This window comes from Rhinatrema bivittatum, chromosome 4 (genome assembly GCF_901001135.1).
Source record: "Rhinatrema bivittatum chromosome 4, aRhiBiv1.1, whole genome shotgun sequence".
NCBI classification, from domain to species: Eukaryota; Metazoa; Chordata; class Amphibia; order Gymnophiona; family Rhinatrematidae; genus Rhinatrema; species Rhinatrema bivittatum.
In genome coordinates, this window is record NC_042618.1 from 226229678 (window position 1) to 226250046 (window position 20369).

At 46.3% G+C, this 20369-nt stretch overlaps 1 protein-coding gene across 3 annotated transcripts in view; it reads left to right on the top strand.

Moving 5' to 3' along the window:
- Positions 1-1901: 1901 nt before the first annotated feature.
- LOC115090552 overlaps positions 1902-20369 on the top strand; it is a 99949-nt gene continuing 81481 nt past the window's right edge. For all 3 annotated transcript variants that reach the window (XM_029599785.1, XM_029599786.1, XM_029599787.1), the window contains exons 1-3: positions 1902-2308; positions 16977-17112; positions 19978-20266. In XM_029599785.1, coding sequence (XP_029455645.1) covers positions 1998-2308; positions 16977-17112; positions 19978-20266 — 736 coding nt within the window. In that variant the 5' untranslated portion in view covers positions 1902-1997. The remainder of the gene's footprint in view (positions 2309-16976; positions 17113-19977; positions 20267-20369) is intronic.

Below are 20369 nucleotides of genomic sequence, written 5' to 3' on the forward strand. Positions count from 1 at the left end.
TGGTTGAATGCTGCTGTAAGTTGGCTGAGAGCTGGTTGAATGCTGTTGTAAGTTGGCTGAGAGCTGGTTGAATGCTGCTGTAAGTTGGCTGAGTGCTGGTTGAATGCTGTTGTAAGTTGGCTGAGAGCTGGTTGAATGCTGTTGTAAGTTGGCTGAGAGCTGGTTGAATGCTGTTGTAAGTTAGCTGAGAGCTGGTTGAATGCTGCTGTAGGTTGAATGGGAGTTGGATGAATGCTTTTGTGAGCTGCCAAAGTAGGGGCAAGAGTGAAGTTTGAGTAGTCTGAGTCAGTCGTTGTTGAGTAGTCTGTGAAGTTTGCTTGTTCTGAGTCTGGCGTTGTTGAGTGGATGCTGAAGCCCTGGAGAGTTGTCTGTCTGTGATTGTAGTGTGGGTATGTTTCTGAGGTGCCAGGAGGTGCGAACCACGTGGCTCGGCGGGTTAGGGCGAGCGTGCAATTGCACGCTTTCCCCCGTGCAGGCGGCCATCTTCGTCTTGAGCTACGATCGTGATAGCTTCAGAAAAGTAAGTTACTTTTGCGACTTACTTGACAGATCCCAAAAGTAAGTCGCTTTAAGGCTGGAGAAATTATTTTATGCAATGTGTGATGTTGCTTTTTGAAAAAAAAAAAAATTGCTTTGCTTTTCGTCGCTGCCGATCGGGGGGGGGGGGGGGGGGGTAGAGTCGGCGGGCCAGTGCGGGAGCCAGGGATTTTTTTTTTTTTTTGTAGGCCTCACGGGACTGCCGGGTCGCAGTGGATGCAGCTGATGAAAGGGGTAGTGGCGGGCGCGCTGGGGAGGGGGGGGGGGCATCCGGGACGTACTACATCAAGGAGGGTGCCAGGCTTACCGAACCGCTGCTATTGCCTCTGCTCGCAGGTCTATTTCGCCGGCTTGCTGCACGCTTTCGCTTTGCTCGGCTCTGCTTTTTCTCCTCTCCCGTCTGTCTTCGCCGCTGTGCCTCACCTCCTCCCGGAGTAAGGCTGCTTTCGCGCCCTGCTCCGGGAGGAGAGACACAGCGACGAAGCAACAAAGACTTTTCGTGTTTTTTTACACTTCCTGGTTCCTGTCATTCCAAATGCCATTTGAAATGCCATTTGAAATGACAGGTACCGTCGCACCCTGGTTACTGTATAGGCGCTGTATTAAGCGCCTATACAGTAAAATGGGTAACGCGGCCATAACCCTTCCCTACCGCTTTAAAGCCGCGGCATGCATTTGCATGCGATTAGAGGAGAGTATCGGGGAGTTAGTGAAGAGAACTGTGGGTGCGGGGAGGAAGGGTGCGCCTGACACTACCTCACTGTTTTCTACCGCGGCCTTACTGGATCGACCTGAGAATGCTGGGTGAATGACTAAAAGGCTCATCAACATGCATTTCCATGTGATGAGCACTATTAGTTTTCAGGGGGTTTGGCCACGCGTTTTCGAGGAGACGCCCCTCGAAAACACATGGCCAAACGCGTGTTGAACAGTGCGCATGGCCAAGCATACTTTACAGAACCGGCCGGTATGACAGCTATTCAAATCAATCACACGTCTCTAATACCTTTTCAAAGCAAGTTACTTGCCCTTTCCTAGCTTTTTATCAGGTACACACAGACTAACGACTTTATTTGCCTTTTTACTAGGTTTTTTTTTTTCATTTCTTCATTTATTAACCCAAAGGGGTACTATCATTTTAATGTAATGCTGTACAAACTTGTAAGAAATAAGAACAAATGTGGTTATCTACTATCTATATAGAGAGCGTGAGAGAGTTGTTGTTGTTTTTTTCTTAACATTGCCTAGGAGGGCGGGTAGGGAATCGGATTGTAATCCTGCTCGTCATGTTGCCCAGGATTTTTTTTTTTCAGAAACGCGTCCTTCCCTCACCGTTTCGGTTTCGTTTCTCCCCTCCGAGGAGCGGAGCCGCGGAAGCGGGCGGAGTCCACCTCCGAGCTGTTAAAAGAGGCGACAGGGGCTCCACGCCCCAGTTACAGTCGGGCACAACCGCAGGCGTCATGACAGACCCGGCCGTGGCCGCCTATCTGACCAAGGTGCTGTGCGCCCGCGGGGGCCGCCTGCCCCTGCTTGAAATCCCGCAGCACCTGGATCTGTCCCCGGCCCAGATCACCGCTCTCCTGCTCGAGGAGCAGAGCCGCTTCCTGCTGCTGGAGGCCGACCAGGACGGGGTGGAGGAGGCTCTGGTGCTGCCGCTCACGACGGTCCAGCTCTGCAATCGCTACCTGCGGGATGAGTGCGAAGCCTGCGATCGGCTGCATCTTTGCCGCTTCTTCATCCTCGGCAGGTGCGGAGGCAAGGCGAACAACCGGTGAGTGACGGGTACAAAGCGGGCAGTCACGGATAGACGTCCAGAAAAGGGGGGGTGCAGTCCTGGATGTAGTCTGATACTATCGCAATAGAAGTAGACCCACGCTGAAATCTTTGCATTGCCTACCAATTCCATTTCGAGTGAATTTCAAGTTAATAACAATTGTTTTCAGAGTTTCATTGCAGCTCAGGGTTTGTCTTGTTTCATATAACCTGACCAGCATACTTAGATCTGCCAAAGAAGGAAGTTAACTTACAGGCTAGGCTGGATAACACTTCTCTTATGCCACTGCTAGTTTTACATCTACCTTTATAAACATAGAAATGACGGCAGAAGAAGACAAAACGGCCCATCCAGTCTGCCCAGCAAGCTTCGCACTTTTTTTTTTCTCATACTTATCTGTTTCTCTTGGCTCTTGGTAACCTTTTGATTCTATTTCCCTTCCACCCCCACCATTAACGTAGAGAGCAGTGTTGGAACTGCATCTAAGTGAAATATCTAGCTTAATTAGTTAGGGGTAGTAACTGCTGCAATAAGCAAGCTACACGCATGCTTATTTGTTTACCCAGACTATGTAATTCAGTCCTTGTTGGTTGTTGTCTGTATATAGATCCACTTTTCTGCATTCCCCCTGCCGTTGAAGCAGAGAGCTATGCTGGATATGCGTGAAGTAGCGGTCTTTCTCCCCTGCCATTGAAGCAGAGAGCTATGCTGGATATGTCTTCCTCCCCTGCCGTTGAAGCAGAGAGCTATGCTGGATAAATATATATATTATTTTCTGAATTTATAGTATGTTTCATCTAGCAGTGGATTCTATGATTGACTGGGATTTTACCTTGTTTTATTTTATTTCTATCTAAACTGCCCCCCCCCCCCAAGGTGATTTTTACCTGCAGTGTAAATTTATATGGTCATTCTTTATTATTTTAGCTTTTTAATTAACTTCTGTTATTCCATGTTTTTTTTTAATGGTGTGTCATATTTAATTGTTTTAAATTAGTGATGTTTTATATGTTTATTCCATTTTTTTTCAATTATAGTTTATTAACCATATAATGTAGGAAACAACTCCATTTTCAGCAACATATGACAATGGTTAAACATATTTTGATACATAAAATTCCGGGATATACACATCGAGTCAATTAAGGGACCATCAACTGGTAGACATGTCTAAGATCTTTAACCTTCAGCATACATCTTCTTTTAAGAATATCGAACTGTACAATCATACAAAACAAAATAAGCTAAACCCTCTCGTTGGGAGGTGGGCTTGCACAGCTCCACCAAATCTGGTACGGTTGCCATATAGTCATGTGTTTGGGTTGATTGCGATGTTTTTGCGCTGTCAATTTATAGAGTACTTGCATGGTATCTAGTTTTTGAAGGAGTATGGGTATTGTGGGAGGGTCACACTGTCTCCACTGTGCCGCTATCACACATCTGGCTGCTATCAAAATTTGATGTATCAACAACCAGATAGACCGGCTGTTGGAAACCGGAACACTAAGCAGTGCCTGTTCAGGAGATAAAACGAAAGACTACCCAAAAATTTGAGTGAAAAGATTTGAGACCGCTTCCCAAAATTGCTGAATCTTAGGACACTCCCACCACATGTGAAGGAATGTTCCCACAGCTCCACATCCCCGCCAGCAATCTGCTGTAGATCTGAGGCTGGCTTTCCATAACTTGTAGGGAGTACAATACCACCTCAATAAAACCTTGTACCCATTTTCAGCCAGGGATGCGGAAAAAGAACTACGTTTAGTATTCATAAAAATAATATCCCAGGTTTCTTTATCTAACGGAGACCCTAAATCCTTCTCCCAGGCGGTTACAAAGGTTGGGACATGAGCAGGATCAGTGTTTAGAGAATCATAGAGTTTTGAAATTACTTTTTGAACCTTATCAGCCTGGTTACACCAATGCTCGAATTGAGTCATCCCTAAGGATAAGTCCTGCCTTATGGTGCTGGTTCTCAGGAAATGTCTAATTTGCAAATACTGAAATACCTCACTACTCGCTAATTGGTATCGTTCTTGAAGGGTCTGAAAGGGAAGGATACTACCCGCTTCCCACATTTTCCCAAAAGTTTGGATATGTTGCTCCTCCCAGCCCTTATAACTAGAAGTATCCCACCCAGGTGAAAAGGACGTGTTGTGGAATAAGGAGAAACTCATGAAATACTTCCTGGAGCCCCCCAACTTATGCCTCCAATTACTCCACACCTTCAATGTATTAAGGTGAGCTGGAGTCTCCAGACCTCCCGGTAACCATGTGAGCCTCAGTTGCCAAGTTACAGCCCATAGCGGCATAGGTCCTAATATTGCCTGTTCTATATCCGCCCATTGCTTTTGTTCCCCTTGTTTATGCCAGTCTACGATTGCTCGGAGTTGCGCAGCAGCATAATAGTGCGCTAAATTAGGCACACCCAGCCCGCCCTGTAGTCTATATCTATATAAAGTGGCCCTCGCCACCCTAGGAGGCTTACGCTTCCATATGTAATCGAAAATCTTTTTCTGCCAACATTTAAGCATGGAGGATGAGATCGAAACTGGGAGAGTCTGAAAGAGATAGAGAAACCATGGTAAAACGGACATTTAAATTGCGGCTATACGTCCCATCCAGGACAGCTGATGCCTTGTCCAACTATCTAATTCTTTGAAGATTTTTACTGTGAGGGGCGTATAATTTAAGTGAAAGAGTTCCTCCAACTTGTTACTAATGAGTATCCCCAGATATTTTATATGGTGAGAAGCCCATTTAAAGGGAAATTGGGACTTTAAAACCTGTATTTGATCTGCCGATAAGGATATGTTTAATACCTCGGATTTTTCCAGGTTAAGTTTAAAACCTGAGACTAAGCTAAATTCATCTAAAGTAGAAACCACTTGATCTAAAGAACTAGATGGGTTGGACAATGTAAACAGAACATCGTCTGCGAACAAAGACATCCGGTAGTCTATTCCTCCCACTTCTATGCCCTTGATCTGTGCCGCAGATCGGATTTTAATGGCTAGAGGTTCTAAAAACAAGGCAAATAATAATGGGGACAAAGGGCAGCCTTGTCTGGTTCCTCTCTCTATCCTGAAAGGCTCAGAATATGCTCCGTTCACCTTAACACAAGCCTGTGGGTTCTTGTTGCGGCCCCGGTTGCGAGTGCCGCGACCGAGACCTTACCTTCGCTGCATTAGCCCCTCCTCCCTGGGGGTGCGCGCGCGTGAAAGGCCAGGAGTTAAAGGGCCTTTCCTGCCTTGGGCGCCCCGCCTCCCTTTCTGATGTCAGATGCCCCGCCTCCCTTCCTGAAGTCAGACCCTGGCAAATACTTAAGGCTGGTGCCTGCCTCAGCTTACTGCCTTGCAACAAGTTTGCTTATCATTACAGTGTGCCTCTGGAGTTCCTGCTTGTAATTATTCCAGTTGCCTGCTTCAGTTCCAGCCTTGATCCTGGTTCCTGTTCCAGTTGCCTGCTTCAGTTCCAGCCTTGATCCTGGTTCCTGTTCCAGTTGCCTGCTTCAGTTCCAGCCTTGATCCCGGTTCCTGTTCCAGTTGCCTGCTTCAGTTCCAGTCCTAGTTCGTGTCCGCCTTCAGTGCCAGCCTTGGTCCTGTTCCTGACTTGCCTGCCTTGACCTCGGATCTCATCGGATTCTCCTTTCGCCTAAGTCCCAGCAGCCCGGCTCCTACGGGCTCCTCCTGGGGAAGCGCGGGCTTCCAGGGTGAAGATCCTTCTCTTCAATCCGTCCAGTATCTACCTCCCGGCCTGTTCCGCTAGTCCGGAGACTATTTCCATCATCTCCGTCAGGCCGGCCTAAGAGTCCACTAAACCGCTTTAACAGGTTCTCATACAGTGCATGTAGCCAACTAAGGAAAAGCGGTCCAAAATTCGTTCGCCCCATTGTTTTAAACAAATAAGACCAATGCACCATATCGAACACCTTTTCAGCATCAATGGATAGGAGAAGTGTGGGGATGTTCAACCTCTTTGCCCACCAGATAAGATCTATAATCTTCCGAACGTTGTCGGCCGCCATTCTACCTGGTATAAAGCCAGTGTGGTCAGGATGGATTAAATGGGCTAATACCAAATTTAAACGATTGGCCAGCACTTTCGCCAATATTTTCAAATCCAAATTAATGAGGGATATAGGGCGATAAGATCCGCAGTCTACTGGGTCTCTGCTGGGCTTTGCCAATATGGTGATCCCGGTGATATTGGACCCTCTGAATAAGGAGCTACCTTTTTGTAAGGAGTTAAACATCTCCCGGAGAACCGGAGCAATTTCCGGAGAAAATTTTTATAAAAATGGGCAGTAAACCCATCAAGCCCGGGAGCTTTGTTAACCTTAAGGTCTTTGATAACCTGGAGGACCTCACACAAAGAGATCTCAGATTCAAGAGTGAGACGTTCGGACTCAGAAATCCGTGGGAGAGTCACCTGGTTCAGGAAATCCTCTATTCTCTCATCTCTGATAGAGACCTCCTTCGCGTAAAGCACCCCATAGAATCTTTGAAATCTTTCATGTATGGCTTTGGCTGTCACTAACAGAGACCTATCTTCTCCTCGTATGCTAGTGATCTGTGATTGAGCGATACGGTGTTTCAACTTCCTCGCAAGCAATTTACCCGCTTTGTCCCCCCATTCAAAATACTGTTGCTTAATCATATTTAATTTATGAGGTACCTCTGCTAAGGAAAGCTCGCAGTATTGAGACCTAGCCTGTTGTAATTATGAAGGACAGTGTTTGTGGAATTCTGTTTATGAATGGCCTCCAACTGAGCAATCTCATCCTCCAATTTATGTTTAAGGGAAACCTTAACTTTTTTCAGATGAGCCCCCTGGGACATAAATTTACCTCTAAGTACAGCTTTTAGGCAATCCCAGAACAGAGGGGGATTAGCCATTGCTTCTGCATTGGTGGTTTGATATATCTTTATTTCATCCCTTATTCGTTGACAAAATGTCTCATCATCTAATAGTGTGTCATTTAATTTCCAGTATTTTCGTCCACCCTCATCCTTCGCCCTAGCAATCGTCAAACTCACCGGGGCGTGATCTGACCACGTAATCTGGCCTATCTTCTGGTCTTTTACAGCAAAGGAGCAAGTTTTGTCGACTAGAAAGTAGTCTATCCGTGAATATGATTTATGAGGATTGGAATAGAAAGTAAATTTTCTCTCAAGTGGGTTATGATCCCTCCATATATCTAGAAGTACCCATTTAGAAATAAAAGATTTAAGAGATTGTCTTTCCTTTTTGGACCCCAAACCTCCCCCTGAGGAGTTGTCCAATCTCGGCTGCAGGGTCATATTAAAGTCACCCGCTATTATCCATAGTCCCCTCTCCATCTGAACCATCAATTTATCCAATCGGCCTAAAAAAGTGCCAAGAGAGGAATTAGGAGCATATACATTGATAAAATTATATACTTCCTGTCCCATTTCAATTTGCACAAGTACATAACGCCCTTCGGCATCAGCCTGATATTTTGTAACCTGACCTGGAAAATTTTTATGAAAGAGTATACTAACTCCGGTATATTTATGTTATTTCGAGGCTGAGGCACTAAAACAGCGAGGAAACATAGACCATGGAAGTAGCTTGTCATAAGTTTTGGTCAAGTGTGTCTCTTGCAAAAAGATAATTTCAGCCCCTGAATGAGATATATCCTCCCTTAATATCTGACGCTTCCTCGGAGTGTTTCGGCCCTTTACATTCAAGGATCTTATGTGAATTGATGCCATCTAAAGTGTGTAGGGTCTGTCCCTGTCCTTCTCCTCACCCCTCCACCACATCACACCCACTCTCCGAAAACCTCTCTCCTTGTACAGTATAGAAAGAAATAGGAAACTTAGAAAATCTTAGATTATAATGGTATTCTAGAGTGTCCCCTTCGATAACATAGTAAGCAATATGCCACATCCCGGAATTCCCTGCCCCCCTTCAGTTTTCTGCCTAGTAAATCCGGCAGATCTGCCGTAGCAGATGGGATCGATAGACCCATCGGAGTACGCTAACCTCCCCCCCTTAACCATCGCTATTAATAAGTAAAGATATAAACAACTGTAACCTCGCTATGACTCCATAGCAAATACGCTTAAAAAAACCCCCCAAACTCTGGAAACGGAGGCCACCCAGGATTTTGAGAGCTGTTCTTTTTCTTCCCCGTCAGCGTGGGGGCAGGGGAGTCCCGAATCTCTCATGGTATCACGGGGCGGCGCACATGCGGGCGATTATTGATGCTTACTGCACAGGCAACTTAAAGCAATGGGTGCTTTTAGAGCAGGCAATGATTGGAGTAATGCCATTGCAAGCTCTATTCTGGCAAGCCAAGCTTACTTGGCGATCTCTTGATTTTATGCCTATGGCTCTACGGGCCACTCTTGCCAACTGGAGTCAATGGAAGGTTACCATGGTGGGCTCCTTTTCCTATCATCAATCCTCCCACCTTTTTCACAATACTAGCTTCCCAACTGGTCTATCTGCCCGCTTATTCCACAAATGGACAACTCAGGGTGTATTCACTGTTTGTCATTTTTGGAAGGAGGGTAAGTTAATGCCCACTGAGGAACTTCAGGCTAGATTTGGAGGGGATTTATGTGATTTTTTGGGACTGGCTCAGGTTAGGCATTTTCTGCATAATTTGTCCTCCACTCAGTCGGTCTGTCCCACTAATTCTTTGCTTGAGACCTATTGCTCACACGCTGATAAGGTTAAGGGGGTTATTTCTAAATTATATACTTTTTTGAATGTGCAATCTCCCTACCCCTTTTCTCATATTAGGGCGTGGATGAGAGATCTTGGGGATGTATTAACTGAAGACGATTGGGATATTGTGTTTCAACAAACTGTTAAAAGTTCCATATCTACTGCAATACAAGAGCACTGCTACCAGTTATTGTATAGATGGCATTTGACACCAGTTCGATTACATGCTATGTACTCTCATGTTTCTGATCAATGCTGGAGGAATTGTGGGCAGGCAGGTACTTATTTTCACATTTGGTGGACTTGCCCTTTTGTAATTCCTTTTTGGGACACTGTTCACCAGTGGATACGGACTGTTTCTAGCTTGGACGTTCCTCAGCGCCCGGCCAGTGTTCTCCTTCTTCTTCCTATTGAAGAGTTGCCTAAGCCTTTGCAATCCTTCACCTTGCAAGTCTTTATTGCAGCCCGCTGTGAACTTGCCAAGGCCTGGAAATCTCCGAACTTACCATCGTTGTCTGCTGTGCTTCATAGACTGCATTCTTGCTATCGGATGGCTCATCTTACTGCTATACGCCGAGACCGGATGGCCGCACACCAGAGCTTGTGGGCTCCCTTTATACAGTGGCTTAACACTCAATCTCAGCCAAATGGACTTTGAGAATTTTTTCTTTCCTTTTATTTTATAACTTGTTCCTTTTTTGTGAGCCTTATTGTTTGATTTTGATCTGATTTTAATTTGGGCAAGTACATAGATGACAAGAGACGCTTTTTGTTTTTCAAGTGCTTTATTATCCACTTTAAGTCTTGCCATTAGATTCTGAGCTTTATCACAGTGTTGGACTGGTTTGAACATCTTCCTACTATCCACAATAATCTTACCATAATGTTTTTGATATAGTTTCTATGCTGTATATCTTTGATGAAGAGACGGGACGGGGAGGGGGGATACAGTGGGGTTTATTGTACAATAATTCTATTGACATATTTGTTTCGTTTGACTACTACTGTATTGTTTATTAAGTCAATAAAACCTTATATTAAAAAAAACCCCCAAAAAAACCCCAAACTAACTAAACCGGGTGGAGTCCTGTAAGGACTATTCCCCAGTAACACCTCTGATCACCACACAAGCAGTCTGAGAGCTAATCTCCACTGAGCCTCTCATGTGATCATCCGTCGCTAGCTGGTCCATGGCGCTGTGTGTCTGAATCTTGTCTGTGCAGTCTTCGACCGCCCTTGGTCACCCGTTGCCATTTCGGCATTTCAGGAGGCAGAAGAGAAGAATTTCTTTTCGGAGCCGGAGGAAGCTTCACCACGTGGCCCGCCTCCTTCAAGATGGCCGCCGCGTCATCCACTGTCAGCGCTTTTGTAGTCTGCCCGTTGATAGTAATAGCCAGACCAAACGGGTAGAGCCAGCGATAACGGAGTCCTTCTTTTCTCAGCATGGAGGTAATGTCTCTAAATTCCATCCGCTTTTTGAGTGTGATGGGCGAGAGATCTGCAAAAACAGCTATGGTTTGGTTTTGCCACTCCCAGACTCTTTGCTGTCTCGCCGCCCGCCATATTTTTTCTTTTACAGGGAATCTTGTAAAACATACCATGATGTCTCTCAGTTTATCCCCTATCTTCGGTCCCAAGGACCGATGAGCTCTTTCTATGGCTATTTCCGTCAGATCTGATGCAGTCGGTGAGTCTTTCTGCAGGAAGAAAAGTCCAACTTTTTTAATTGTTTCGACGCAGTCTGCATATTCCTCAGCCTCAGGAATGCCGCGAAAACGCAGATTGTTCCGGCGGCTGCGGTTTTCTAGGTCCTCCAGTTTATATTGCAGTTCGGTCGTATCTTGGGAAAGTTGCTGGCCCTGGAGTTGTACTGCTTCTATTTTCAGAGCCTGAGCGTCCAGCCTGCCGTCCATTTCATTCACCCTTCTACCAATATCTGCAATCTCCTCTTTTAAATCCGCCATCATATCCATCAGCTCTTTCTTGTTAGCTTTCATATCTCTTTGAAGGTCCCCAAACCATTGTCGAAATTCATCCCTGGTTGGTGCATCTGGCAAGCTCTCCTCTCCAGCACCACGGTCGGCGTCTCCGTCGAGCATTGCCTCGCTAACTGGGTCCCCTGGATCTGCAGGCCCCATTTCTCCCGTTATCCCTTTGGAGTACGAGAATTGTCTGAAATCCACTCCCTTCTTCTTTTGGGCCATCTCGCAGTAAAAGGCTGCCTTTTTGCGTGCTCAGAGACTTGATTCACCAAAAAATAAAGAGTTACAGGCTGTTTATTGTTCGTGGGGTTGAGGAGCTCTGGTTTTATGCGACCATTCTACTCCGTGGCTCTAGCGCCCCCCATGTTTATTCCATTTTATGTGTTTTTATTCTTCCTGTTAATTTGCCATCAAGCTTGAGCGTTTACTTTGGAAAGGTGGTCTAGAAATCCAAATAAGCAAATAGGTATTGACATACCCAGGGGACAAGAGCTGATATACCCCAGGGATAAGACAGAATAATATGTTTTATTATTTTGAGGTGATGGCTTTATGTTTAAGTGTAGTATTCCTGGTACAGACTGTTCTGCACATTTGTTTATAATTTTGAATGGTTTTCAGACCAGGAAAGTGGCATATAATTGGGTCAAGAAGAACCACTGATATTAAAAGGGAGATTGGGATTCAAGAGTGGAATCCCCTGAACAGTGACAGATGTAAGTCTTTGTTGCAGGTAGGCACTATCAGTGTTGCCACACCCCTGATTTCTAGCAGGCCGATACAGTAAAGTGCGGCCGCGGTTACCCTGCTTCTAACCCGCTTTCTACTCATAATTTGGCCACGTTAGCCTAACCTGCGATTCACTATCCCTTTTAACCCATCCTTACCACTTCTTTAAATCAACGGGTACCCCTTTCTGCCCACGGCATGTATATTGTCAGGAGAAGAGTGACAAACTCCTAGCACGGCAGGATATTCTACAGGTCCCCGTTCAGCAGTGGTCCAAAGATACCAAGGGGAAACAGCAGGGGGCGTGGAGACACCCTGTGTGGACTACAGTTCCCAGAATCCCAGAGCGGCAGGGGAAGGCTCCTAACCAGAAGGAGGCTGAGGTGAAGGCCGAGGGTAATCTGGAGGAATTAGAGGCAGCTGAGAGCATGCTGTGGGAAGCAGAGGGTGTGTCCAGGAGTGAGGAAGAAAGCTCAGAGAGCAGTAGCATGGAGAGTGAGGAGGAGATGGACTGGGAGCTGCCTTCCGAGGATTCCTCTGCGTCTGACATGGAGACGGAGTGAGTGTGTCCTGCAGCATTGGTGTTACCTGGTTTCACTACACACTTACAAGGAGGACAAGGTTGATTACCGCAAGAGATAGAGGTGAGACAGGACGGGGAGCACAACTATAGGGGAGAAGGGGTGAGTTGATGCTGGATCCCCACGCTGGGTAGTCAGTGCAAGGTTAGAAGCCTGACTACAGACATTTCGGTTTCAGTGCAGAGGCAATAGTGAATTGCAATTTCTGCACAATCTTAGGAAAGGAAAAAAAAAGACCTGGATTTTTGATAAACTATTATATGTTTGTTTGTGAATCCTTCCTCAGTGGAGGAGGGGGAAGAACTGATAATTGCATCTCGGTGAGAGCACAGGAAAAATACCTGACTGGAGGAGGGCCAGTCAGAGACAGAATGGGAAACCTCATTCAAAAGGTTGACTCCTAAACTGTTTTAAAGAATTGCCAGAACGTCTGAATTTGCAGCAGAGCCCAGCCGTTTCAGCCTTGCAGCGATGCCTAGAGGGATGACAGCCCTGTGAGTGAAGGAACCACATCTCGCTGGTGAGAACTCCAGAGGTGCCCGCGACAATATGAGATGTAAACGATCGGATTAGCTATTCCCCCCCTATTCAGTAACGCGCGCCCCGACTATCGCCTTTTTAACCTGCAGTTTAGCTGCGCGTTTAACCTGCTAATTTACCGCCTACCCCTACCCCTGCGTTAGAGGCAGGGGTAAGGGTAGACGGCAAACTTTCCCCCAAAAGAAAACCTGAAAATCTAAAATCCCCTCCTCCCGAAGCAACTGGACATGTAAAATATGTAAAACCTAAAATCCCCTCCTCCCGAAGTGACTCGACATGTAAAATATGTGAATAAGTGTAACCAACTTACTTTTTGTGTTTTTCAGCCCTTTCAGCCTTTTCTGCCGTCCTCCGGAGGGGGCAGCCGGCGGCGAAAGCGGCTTCCAGCGGCCCCCGCCGGCGAAGACGGACAAACGCATCCCCGTAGTGCACGGGCGCTCAAGCCAATGAAAGCACATGGACGGGCGTGCGTGACGTATGCCGTGACGTCACGCACGCGCATTCATGTGCTTTCATTGGCTTGAGCGCCCGTCAATTTGGGCGCTCCAGCCAGCGAAGCGCATGACGTCACACACGCGCGTTCATGTGCTTTCATTGGCTTGAGCGCCCGTGCACTATGGGCGTGCGTTCGTCCGTCTTCGCCAGCGGGGGCCGCTGGAAGCCGCTTTCGTTGCTGGCTGCCCCCTCTGGAGGGGGAGGGGATTTTAGGTTTTTAGGTTTTACATATTTTACATGTCGAGTCGCTTCGGGAGGAGGGGATTTTAGGTTTTTAGGTTTTCTTTGGTTAAAGTTGGGATCCACTTCCTGGTGCCTGTCATTTGAAATGACATTTGAAATGACAGGCACCAGCGCACCCAGGATACTGTATAGGCGCTGTATAAAGCGCCTATACAGTAAAATGGGTTGCGCGGGCCTAACGCTTCTTGGACGCGGCTTGCATTTGCATGTGATTTTAATACAGGATCGAGCGGTAGGTGAGCCGGACTGTGCGTGCGGCAAACGTGGGTGCGCCCGGCACTAACGCAGCTCTTCCTACCGCTCCTTACTGTATAGGCCTGCAAGTTTGTTGGACATAACCTGGGAGTGTCTTGGTGGCTTGGCCCTTATGTTGCAGCTTCTGCAACGCACAGCACGTAATTAAAATATCTACATATTTTGTTATGTTACTAGTTCACCATTAATTGTAAATAAAATATACAGTACAAGCAGTATACATGTAAGATCAATCTTTCCATGTATAATTGGACAAGATTCATGACATTCATCTAGATACTTTATTTTTGAAACTATGTAACCGGACTTTTACTAGCACTCTGATAGAAGTATTACCCAATACAATTTTTTACATTACTATACGTGCCTATATGTAAACCGTTGTGATGGTATAACTTAACGACGGTATAAAAAAGATTTTAAATAAATAAATTAATAAACTGATAGATACCACCAGGTACTTCCCTACACCATGTGGACCACAGGGTGTGTGTGTGTGTGTTTCTGTGAAACTTCCTTCCATTGATAAGATGCATAACCATAATGTATTGTTTATTGGGTCAGATAATGGGGTGTTGTGATCTGAATCCACCACAGCATTTTGCGATCCTCAGAACTTAAGATACCCCCAGATTTTTCCCATCGCCAGAACTTTGCCACCATAGGCACAGGCCTGTGTGGAAATCCAGGCCTGCCCCTGGGGAAGTTGTTGACAGGTCACCAATAAATCCTGGGGAAGGAATAGAGAAGTGACTTACCAGAGATAAACTAGACAATACATTCCTATGCTCCATGCAGAGTTACAGATCTGCACCCTTTTATCCCAATTGTGAAAACCATATGGCCAATAAAATATTCTGCACACTCCTTCGCAGTTGTCTGTGCCCAGTGCAAGTGGTGCACATGTTGCACTGCCCTAGTTATGGCTGTGTGAGTCACTGCTATATCTTGGTTGATGGGAAGGAAAAGACACAGCAGGTGACAGAGATGACCCAAGTCTATTTTGTTTCTGACTTTTAGTGAGCACTAAAACACCAAAAAACAAAACCATTTTTTGTTTAATGCCGTTACAATGGGAAACAATATAAAATGAAACCTCAAATGTGATTTCCCTGTTCATTAAAAATGACAGTACATCCCTTTTGCAAACCGTTAAGAATATCACTAGGAAATTCGCTGAATGGTACGGCTTTGTAAGTGGGGGAAACAATTGGCTCCAGTACCAGGTGCCTGCTGCTGTACACCAGAACAGCCTTCTGCCATCAGATTGAGAAGTACAGGGCTTCTTTGGGCCACACAGAGGAAGATCTTCTGCTGCGCTTAGCCCAGAAGTTCGAGACCGAGGTAGATGGGGGGAGAGAGAGATCAAGAAGGCAAGGCTGTAGGAGGATGAGGGGGTGGGGGTGGGAGCGGAAGTCCAGGAAGAGGTCAGAATCCAGGAAGGCAAGCCAAGGCACAGACAAGGACAGAGACCATTGCAAGGATACAGCAGAACATGGGAGCAAGGGCAATACAAGGTGGATGAGAACAGAGAGTATAGAAACGGAGGCAGGAACACAGGAACAGAGATGGGATCATGACAGGAGCACAGAACAAAGCAACACGTACTGAGATTCAAGGCACACCAGAGGACCTGGGGTTGAGGCATTGATGGAGTGCCCAGGCCAGTTGAGTAGAAAGAAGCCTCTGTCATCAAAGAGTGCTGCAGTGATTTTCCCACCATGGTCCCCCCTAAGTGCAGGAATGCCAGGCACGCAAATGTCTAGGAAGAGCCAGGAGGCACAGCAGTCAGGCAATAAGAGAGCTGCGCAGGGTGGCCATTTGTACTACTGAGTGGCATCCCAGTTGTGGAAGAACTCAGTGGTGTCAGGGATGAGTAGGATGGCTTGCAAGCCGTCCCGCGAGCCACCAGTTGTATTGCTTAACTAATTCTGAGGTGGACCCAGACTGAATCTTAGGAAAACTTATAAGTCACAAATTGCAGAGTCTAATTGAATTTTCTGAATTTTACACCTTAGAATGTAGGTACATAGTATCCTTAAACAGTGCTCCGGATGGCAAACATTCTTGTTCTTTCCACATTGCTGAGCACCCGGGGGACAGGCACCTTTCTCTCACTACTCCTGCACAGATCTTCATTTACACACAGGAACTCACATCAGAGTCTCTCTTCCTATGAGAGACAGATTCGGAGTGAGAGATTTACTCCCTCAGTGATAAGCTCCCCTTCACAGACTTTTCTGTTTTTGTATTTTGCAAAGTACCGGAAGAAAAGCTTGTCTGTTTCTTGTCCTCCAGTATTGCACTGCTTATTGAATCTGGCTTCATGGGATTTCCATTTCAAGTTTTGTCTGCATGTTTCTGTTTCTAATTTGTGGTCCCTTCCTCTGTGTTAGGAGCCGGTCTGTCTATGTTCTGCATGTGTGACCAAGGTGAGGAATTCTGCTAGGAGGTGCCTTAGTATTCTAGGTCCTGGTGTAATATTTGCAGAGCTGCCTTTTCGTAACTAGGGTTTTGCTGTTTGAGTCCTGACATCTGCTCACTGCCCTGGCTTTCCCTCTGCACATTTTTTTTTTTTAAACTTTTGCCTCCTTGTGCTGACAGCTCAACATGTGTCGGCCCATCAGGAGATGCACCGGAAAGCATCAGGAGACCTGGAGCAGTCGCAGCTCCCAAAAATAGCCTCCTGCTCCGGTCCTGATGTCCTCTCCTCTCCCGAAAGCGGCACAAGCTGTTCACTCGCTGCACCCTGGCAGCCATTTTACACCCGCGGCAGACATGCCGCACAAATCGCCCCCCACACACACTCTCGCCACGTTAAAAAAAAAAAACGCGTCTCTTTAGCCAACACCAGCTCACTTCTCTCATGCGGCACCTCTTGCTTTCTCCCTTTAACATGCGGCGCCCAGCCGCTGAAACACACTTCTCCCATAGACCAGCCTCTTACTCTCATCAAGGCCAGTTCCCAGACCCCCCCCCCCCCCCCAAAAAAAATAACGGGTCAGTTCCATGGGCCATCCAAGACACCCCCCCCCCCCCCCCCACACACACACACACACACATATGCAGGTAGTTATTTTATCTTTTTTTTTTCTTCACTTATCTACATTTTTTTTGTGTTTTACTTCCTCCTTCCAGGTTTCACTGTAAATTTTCTCACGACATCCATTCGGAGTATAACAGAAGTTTGTTGAAGACCAATCAGATTGGGGGCCTAAACACAGAGGAGCTGAAGGTGCTGTTGCTCCAGAATGACCCTGAGCTTCTACCAGAGGTGAGACGCACTGGTGCAGAATCTGCTTCCACTGTTTATACGAACTATTGTATTTGTAAGTACAGATATTCCCATGGGATTTCTAACGAGACTCGGAATGGGTAGCAAAAGAGAGAGAAACCCTTGCCTCTCATAAAATGGTGTATCTAATGGGAAATTTCTGAATCTATGCCATGGGTGATAACGCTGATGGGTCCCTGTGCAAGGAACAGCTTTCTCTGTGATTGTAAGCTACTGAATGAAAATCATAGATAAGGGGCCACAGAGGATACCTATCTCAGTAGCCTGAGAGGAAAACTCCACACGTGTCTGGAATGTCATTCACCAGTAGCAACTGCCATTTTGTTCTTAATTTCTCAACAGATTAAATGTTGAATTCTGGAATGCTTACCTAACATGATAGAGTTTACTGATGTGGAATATATTTTATTTTTAATGGTTGTAATTATTGTTTTTCTAGAAAGAAATGTGCCAGTATTCAGATGCAGGGCCATCTGTGGAGGGGGCGAAGTCTGAAATCAGAGCAACTGTCATGTCCTCCACCTCCACTTCCACCCCCACCCCGCTGAAGTAGTCCAACTGGCTGCAGGGTTCAGTCACGACATGATTCTTTCCCCTTCCTGTGCGTCCTCCCGCCGACGGGAGGCCTAACAGCAGCACTTTTACCTGCTGATGCCTCCTCTGCCATCATGAAATGGGAATAGCACCAGAAGGAAAAGGAGACTGAAAGAGAGGCACCACTGGTGCTTTTCTCAGATTTAGATTCAGTAATTAAAATTACAGGGTATAAAATAGTATGGACAATTCCCAGATTCTGGTGCTGTTCTGTATGTGGCAGACCCTCCCGGTCTGACCACTAGATGCCACTATCCCTGCCCTTAGAATACACAGGAACCATTCATACCCTCCAGTCCCTCCTTCCTGGAGGCTCTGGATTGGATGACTCACTGCTATTTAGCCCAGCCATTTTAACAATCAGGGGTTCAGTTCAAGGAAGCAGTCTGAGTAGAGATGTATTTTCTCCACACTCTGGTGGGGCCTCCCAGCCTTGCCAAAAGGAGGGTGTTTTTTTTTCAGAGGGGACTCCCTGCCAGAGGGTCCTTCCTACTTTAGGTTACAGAGAGCTAGCTTGAGCCTGATACCCTTTAGGGGCAAAAGGACTCTCACCAGGAGACCAAAGACCTGTGAGCCTTCTCTAAACCCTAGGAAGGCAAGAAACAGTGATGGATCCTGCTGCGGGAGATTGAGAAGGCTAGAAGAGTCCTATTTTTGGAAGGAACTGAGTTCACTCTTCTTTGGGGAAAGTCATCCTTGCTGGCCATACTCAAAGAGCAGAGGCTGAAGATCAGGGAGCCCATTCACACCTTGAATGTGGCAAGCACCTGTGACAGCTTGAACCCCGTTTAGGAAGATGTATCCAGTTCAACTTTAAGTGTTTTTGGACTTTGAGTTCATGGGGAGTGTTTTGGATTCTCCTTCCCCACGGGGATTGCAGTGCTGAGGAACAGCCTGATCCCCTGATTTTTCCACAAGAGAAATCCCAGAAGTAACAGCTAAGGATAAAAAGAAGAACTAAAGGAAGGAAGAATAAGAGAAGGAGACCCCCATCCGGATCAGGACAGGCAGGGTGTCCAGGGGGAATAAGATGACTAAAGGCAAGATTTTTGCAGTTAAGTGGGAACCCCCTCACTAGGATTCCACAGGGCAGCCTCTGGGAGAGTTATGCACATTTAAAATCACCATGGGCTCTCCCTAGATGTCTGTAAGAAAGGTCACCTACTTACCTATAAGAGAATCCTGTACCTAAGTACACTCATATTTTGGACTTTATTTAACCTTATGAATCAGTAAACTATTATTTTACACCCAGTCCTGTTCCTGTCTGAGTTATTACAGCCTCTTACCTCATGGGAAACACCAAATGACAACACACACACACTGGCAACCTTTTCTCATTGTCTGAGCCATAAGCAAGAGCTTCCTTCCTGTAAAAAGATGTCTTCCCCGCCCCCTTCCCCCCCCCCCCAGGGATTAAGAGTCAGCGCGGGATGAAATGGTTAGCCGGAGCAGCCCTGAAGATATAAATTAGATTGTGTGCCCTTGGGACTTAACACACCCCAAGTAAGGGTTACATGTATTATCTGTTCCTGGCATACGGGGCCAGTGCTCCAACTGTATTGGTCCTGCAGAGAACAGACCGGAGCAGAATAGAGCTACTCTGCCCCCTAATGCAGCCCCTTCCCTCCCTCCTGTCATTTCTCAGGGGCTGATACAAAAGGGAAAGCCCCTATTGTAGCAGCAGGTTGTTTCCTATAAATAGTAGGAATAATCTTTTCTTCTTTTACATAAACTACCAGCAGGATGTACATGACAGGGCTGTCCGCTACCCCAAGAAACATTTCTACTGACAGACTGAGGTTTGTTTGTTTTTCTTTAACAACCCATCTTTTTTTTACTGACTTTTCAGTAAAAATATTTCTTGGGCATTACTGGTCTGGTTTGTAGGAGGGAGACAGTATCCCTCCTACAACCCAGACCAGTTGTAGGAGGGATACTGTATCCCTCCTACAACCTAGACCAGTTGTATTTCTTGGGCATTACTGGAGGATGTAGGAGGGAGATAGCATCCCTTGCAAGATACTAGCGCCTGCTGCTCAGCAGCTCATTCAGCTCAAGATGTGTCACTTCCACTCCTGCCAGTTAATCAGAGGGAGCCATAAGAGAGATGCAAGATCGCAGGCTTTACAAAGACATTTAGGACCTTATGGATAGGTCCATTTTATGTAGGCAGCCTGTAAATTTATGTGCGGTTTTCAGCTCTGATCTATGACAAAACTGACTCATATTTTTGTCTTCCCCTCTCAGATATGTTTCAAATACAAGGGAAGTGAGAACCCAGAATCCTGCACAGAGGGGGAAAATTGCAAAAAACTCCATGTCTGTCGATTCTTTACCAGACGGCAGTGCAGATACTTCAAATGCAAGAGGTCTCACAACCTTTTTGACCCCATCGCGGTAAAGGTGATTCAGGTACGAGGGCTGAGTAGGGATGTCATCCAAAATATTCAGCTCCTCTGCAACCGCAGGCACAGAGAAACATGTGAAGAGTGGACAAAAAAGGGCCCGAGACAGAATAAGGAGGATAATCTGAATGGTAAGGTCCAGCTTTCATGAATGTGGCACTGCTTCCCAATAAAAGAGAACTGTAATTGAAATGGCTGAAAGATAATTGCATCTGAACGTGGCTGATAGACTAG